General features: G+C 51.5%; 1 protein-coding gene across 1 annotated transcript; it reads right to left on the bottom strand.

Moving 5' to 3' along the window:
• Nucleotides 1–309: 309 nt before the first annotated feature.
• VOLCADRAFT_117896 (uncharacterized protein) lies at nucleotides 310–2,313 on the bottom strand (the record flags this gene model as incomplete). The annotated part of the gene is made up of 3 exons (XM_002951620.1): nucleotides 310–507; nucleotides 1,108–1,204; nucleotides 2,285–2,313. The coding sequence occupies 3 exons, from the start codon at nucleotides 2,311–2,313 to the stop codon at nucleotides 310–312; spliced, it is 324 nt and encodes a 107-aa protein (XP_002951666.1).
• Nucleotides 2,314–6,000: the final 3,687 nt, after the last annotated feature.

Raw genomic sequence — 6,000 nt, 5'->3', positions numbered from 1 at the left:
CTAAAAACCTAGAAACATAAACTAGGCAACGCCAACAGACAACTGCCGCCGAGGGAGGAGGAGGGAGTTACATGTCCACTCGACCTACAGCCGCCAGTATTCAATTTCTATGGAAATGACAACGTAACAACAACTCCTCATAACCACACACAGGTTCTGCACAAGGATTACAGCGCAGTTTTTCGGTTCCTCCGTCCGTACAACTGCCGTACATCCTACATCCTATGCTGCTGCTTCATCAGAGGGTCATCAGCTTCCAGGTGGTTCCGTGATGGTGGTGTCGTGCGCCACTTGGGTTTCGGTACTACTCTACTTTCCACCGCCTTCCTCCTCCTCCTCCTCCTCCTCCCCCTGCTCCTCCTCCTCCTCCTCTTCCTCCACCCCCATCTCCTCCTCCTCCCCTCGTCTGCCCTGCTCCTTCTCGTCCTCCTCCTCCTCGCCCTGCTCGCCCTCCTCGTCCTTCTTCTGCGCGGGAAGGTGCCGGTAACCCTCGCTGCCCAGCTGCGCCTGCAGACAGATGCGCCCCACATGCAACCGCACACACACACACACACACATGCAGATGACCGAGGATAGGAGTTCGAGCCCCACACAGAACAACAGGCCAACAGCACCGTGAGAGGAAGGTGTAGTGGGCAGGCGTAACGGTAATCGCCTAACAAGTTGAACACCAGCAGCAGTTAGTTGAACAGCAGTCCATCGGTGTTGTTATCCAACAACGTGAGAGAACGAAGTAAGAACTATTAAATATCTTTAGTATCGAAGTGTACGCGCGCGCGCGCGTGTGTGTATGTGTGTGTATGTATGTGTGTGTGTATGTGTGTGTGTGTGTATGTGTATGTGTATGTGTGTGTGCGCTATTACGTCTCGTGGTGCTGCTGTACTGCCCTTCAAAGGGGGAACCTGGGGGCCCCATCCCTGGAGCCCCGAGGGGGACCCAAGGGTCCAAGGGCCCAAGGGCCGACAGATGTTCGTCTGTACATATATATGTATGGACTCCGTTTGGCAACGACCAGGTACCCTCCCACCCCTCCCACCCCTCCCACCCCTCCCACCCCTCCCACCCCTCCCACCCCTCCCACCCCTGGGGCGCCCCCCCCCTCCCACCTTGCGCATGTTCCCTCCGATGGTTCCTCCGACACTCATGCGGTCCTGGGGGTCCTTGAGCTCGCTGAACTTGCAACCGAACTTCTCCATCGACACCCTGTACGTGCATATGTGTACATGTATGCATGTATGTATGTATGCATGTATGCACGTGTGTATGTGTGTATTTGTTGTAAGCACGCGCAATGAAGAGCAGTGCATTCAGGACAGGAGGAAGGCGGGGTTGGGTAGCGAGCAGGAGTCAGGGGTACCGTACGGGGGGCCACGACGGGGCAGATAGCAGCGAGCCCGGGGCGCAGAAGTGCAAAGGAGCCATATCATGCACAGCGAGCAAATCCCCCCTCCATTGGCGGTCAAGTCAATGAAGTGGTCAACAATGACATACCCTAGCCGGCCATGAATTCTGCAATGTCGGGCCTCCGCCCAATTTAAATAGTGCGCTTGGGTTATGCGATATGCGCTCGTGGCTATTCCAGGAAGGATCGCTGTGACAATATGACCTAATACAGCAACACCATACTCAAAGCGCGCCGCGCGGGAGGAAGATGGGATTGGCGCGGCAGGGTGCGCAAGTCACAAGATTTAATGAAGGCATTGGGACGCACTTCGGCTGACTGCTGGAAGGTACAAGAGCAGTACAAGAGCCTCGTGCCGTGGACAGCTGCCTCTACCGTCAATTGCGCTGCAGCCTCATTATTATTTTGCGCAGCTTTTTAATCATGGTCAAATTTTCTCGCTAGGTATGCTAGCGTATGGTGCGTGTTGAGAGAGAGCAAGAGCTGCTGCTCGCGAGCCTACGGCGCTGGTGAACAATCATCTGGTTGGTCCCTGCAGGAGATTTGCAGGAGGTGTGTTTGTCTCTTGTGCATCACGAATCAAGGACTTCATGTAAACGACAGATTGGATGCTTGGAGACCGCGCGAGCTTGCCAGGTCGTCGTCGGGTCGTCGGGTTAAACTGTTTTTGTCGGAAAAACAGTTCCGGAATCCTTTCGCGCCTGATGACCTAACTGCTGCCCGACAAATGAACAAGAAACACCTTATGAATAAGCTACGAGGGACTTTTATTCACGTGTAGATTTGCGCGGCTATGCTGTGGTCGTGGGACTTTGTGGTCGTGGCGCTACGTAATGGAAAGGGAGGCAGTGGCCTCACAGCCCAACACAGCCTTGACGCACCTGTCCTTCTCCTCCTCAGAAGCACCCATCTTTTCCTTCAGTTTTTTGAGGTTGTTGCTTCCTCCTTGCGCTCTCCTCGCGGAAATTGTGCTTTCTCCTTCACGCTTTGTCGGAACGTCAGAAACGCCGAAAGTTGCCGCTATATAGAGTTCCTATGGCAAGATGGTGCTCTGTGCGTTGGTGTTGTCCTTATTTGCAAAGGCTGGTCGCATCCTGGAAATTATACATCTGCTGGCGACGTCTGGCAGTCGGTACGAACCAGGGGACTTCTTTCCTTGTACGCGCTCAACTTCCATGTCTTGCTTCGTTTGCATATGCCACCTCGCTCCCAACTTCCATTCAAAGCGGCAAGGCGATTTTTATTTGTGGTGGATGTTGGCGCGCTACCCTTGCTATCTACGCATGGGAATTACCCCAAATATAATTACTGCCTTTGCAGTGCATGTGTTACATGGACGGAGCGAGTCTACTAATTCCGCACACCTTTCTTCTTCACTCTCTATTAGTAGCAGGAATTACGCGCCGGGTCAGGCCGAGATCCGTCCAGCTACCAAATTCAATGGCACATACATACATACAGGAATATCGAGCCCTCCCTGTTCTTCCCCAAGCTCCCATCAGTTCCCCCTGCTTCCCTGTAAGCAAGCAACCGATCTTTAAAAGCCAAGGAAAGTCGAATCCGCTCTTCAACCGGGGGCCCGGTTTTTGATCGCCCAATGCCAAGAAAACCACATCGCGCGCGTATATATGCGCTGCTGCAACAGGCCGCAATCCTGTAAGGGCTGTAAGGGTGCCGCTTTTTGCTTTTTGTTGCTATCGAGCTGCTTTTGCAAGATGCAGTACAACACCGTACACACAGGCCGCCGTATTCGTAGGACAAGAGATCGGCAATGTTGAATAAAGTGCAGATACCGTACTGCTACGAATGTTTCGCGCCACACCTTTCGCGGGTACCCAAAAAATATAGCTGGAATTTTCGTTTTGTTACACCAATTCGCGAGGGCTGTCAGTTTTTATGGCACACATTTGTTTACATGAACACACATTTCGCGGGGCTCCAGGGAAGCCACAACAAGGAGCGACAGCGTCAAAGCTCCCAAACTGCTGGACATATCGTATTTCCACTGTGACACACTTCATGGCCCAAAACGAATGGTGTGGCGCGAAACATTCGTAGCAGTACGGTATGCAGCGCATGAGGGTAGTACATATTTCTTTCAGTTAACTAATTCGGTTAAAACAAAAAGATCCGACAGGGATGTCTGAAAGCATTCGAGACATGATAAATCTTTGTTTGGGCCTTCACCCGCACGACACATGCGCACGTGTACGACGTCGTACGACGTCCTTGTTCCTTCCTGCCTCCCTCCTCAACGACGCCAACTTCACCGTTATATTATTGCTTTTGATATTATAAAGCAACAAGCAACAATTGTACGACCGCAACCACAACTGCCCGACACCATCGCCCCGAACCCCACAAACGGCCACCTACAATGTACATGTCTGTATGTCTGTATGTGCGCGAGGTGCTTCAGAAGCAAGAGAAAGCTCTTCCCCTATCCAAGATAGAGCAGCCCGTGTCGTGCTGGCATTGAAGATACATATTTTGCAGTGGTGCCTGCCTCCAAGAGTCCCCTAGCTTCTTCCTCGACACCAATTTTAAGCGACTGGTCGCAGCCTAGCCTACTCGGAGGTGCCCTCGCCTTCCTCCAGCTGCTCCTCCTCCTCTGCCCTGTCGTGGGTGACCTGAAGCAGCAGCAACAGCAACAGCAAAAGCAGTAGCAGCAGCATCAGCAGTCGCAGCAGCAACAGTAGCAGCATCAGCAGTAGCAACATCAGCAGTAGCAACATCAGCAGTAGCAACATCAGCAGTAGCAACAGGAGCAGTATTTGTTGCACATCAATGCTAGCAGCATACGATAAAGAACCAGCATACATACTATAAAAATCAGGGGATAGGAAATAACCTTTCCTGACATTATCATTACGTCACGCGAGTATATCCTGTTCGCAATGGATCCGATCATGTCAAACGAGGTTTTCAAAAGGTTGACAAACCTTGCGGACTTATCGGATTGATTACAACTTTGGGCGCTTTAAAAACCCTAAAACTCCAAAAACCCCACACTCACCTGGCCGCCTTGCTTTCCCATCTCCTTGTAGCCCTCCGTTCCCAGCTGCTCCTGACGAAGACGAGGGAGGGAGGGACACGCATAGATGTGCGATGTGCGTGATGAGAAAGGTGACGAGTCGGGCTTGATTTTGATAATTGCTTATTTGGTTTTGCTTACCTTGCTGGTGTACGAGAGGGGAACGTGGTGATTTACACATGCTTTTGTGCAGGTTGTGCGGATTGTACATAATGCCTTATTATTACATAACACCAGCCGTACATATGTATGTATATGCACACACACATATATATATACATATGAAGCACCTTGCGAGTGTTGCCCCCAATGGTGCCGCCGACGCTCTGGCGCTCGCGGCTGCTTAGCTCCTCAAAGTCCTTGCCGTACTTCTCCTGAGCTACCCTACGTGTCAGCAGATCAGTACGTCTTGGGCTATATCTTGTGTGTATGGCCCCGTGGGGAGCGGGGGTGGGGTTTGCAGACACAGGCGGGGGCTGGGGCTGGAACCTGGGTGGCGCATTATTAGTATTGGGGATGGAGATCTTTATGGGAGGAGGCGCCGAGCGGCGTGCGCCGTGCGCTTGCTTTGCACAGCTTTGCAAAACAGAGCAGATGAAGGCGACGACGCAATCACGAGGGCGGTGTCGAGGGGACGTGTGTCGCCATGACACCAGGTAACTTGATGTTGTCATGTGTGCGGGGCACATGGCATAATTTGCTGCGAGAAATTTGCATTGCTGCCGCTTTGGCCTTCTGTATGCACGTTACACCAAACACTAGCACCAACAGCAGCAGCGGCAGGAGCAGCAGGAAGAGAATTCAACGGTTGAGCTGCGGTACGTCCTTGTCATGCTCTTGTAAAATCTCTCGTCGTTCGAGAACAAGCTGACAGCTACCAGCTTGACAGATACCATCTTAAGGTTGCACTGTAACAACAAGATGCGCGTAACCGCAAAACGCACGGAGACTTGGAAACGTAAGCATGCAGACTTACTCGTTTTTCTGATCCATGCTCGCCATTTTTTTCTTGCAGTTGGAACAGTCGCAATTGGAAAGGTTTGCTTCGTAATATGTAGAACCGTTGTTGCGGGTAACCACCGGTTGAACAAGATTCTGGCCTCCAGCAAGACCTCTCGGCTAATGAATTAACATTTGAGGGCTGTCTATGTCTATACGGCAAAGCAGCATTGACGCAACCGCAAATGGTCGTGACGTCAACGCGGCACAACTTGCGACCCATGGGTCAGTAAATTGTAAATCGTGATACTGCTTTGTTGGTAGCGCTCTTGGCAGCACAAAAAAACACTGTTTTTAATAAGCATAACGCAAATATTGACTTCAGAGGTTGTCCATTAGAGTGGTTGTTTAAAGACTGCTACGAGACGCGATGCGGACTTGCAAGCCTTAATGCATAAACCAAGCCGGCGAGGATGCTTCGTTTTTCAGATATCATACCCACGCAGCACTTCTAGCCTTAAGCGTTATGGATTTGTTGCTCTGTGTGCTCCGTTGGTTGCATTGTCATACTTGAAAGTCCGCAGCATGCAAAGTGTCCTTCTACGTGCGGAAGTGCTCTCAAGA

Source organism: Volvox carteri, assembly GCF_000143455.1.
Source record: "Volvox carteri f. nagariensis unplaced genomic scaffold VOLCAscaffold_25, whole genome shotgun sequence".
Taxonomy (NCBI): domain Eukaryota; kingdom Viridiplantae; phylum Chlorophyta; class Chlorophyceae; order Chlamydomonadales; family Volvocaceae; genus Volvox; species Volvox carteri.
Note: the sequence above shows the minus strand (reverse complement) of the source record. Positions and strands in the feature narration are given on the sequence as shown.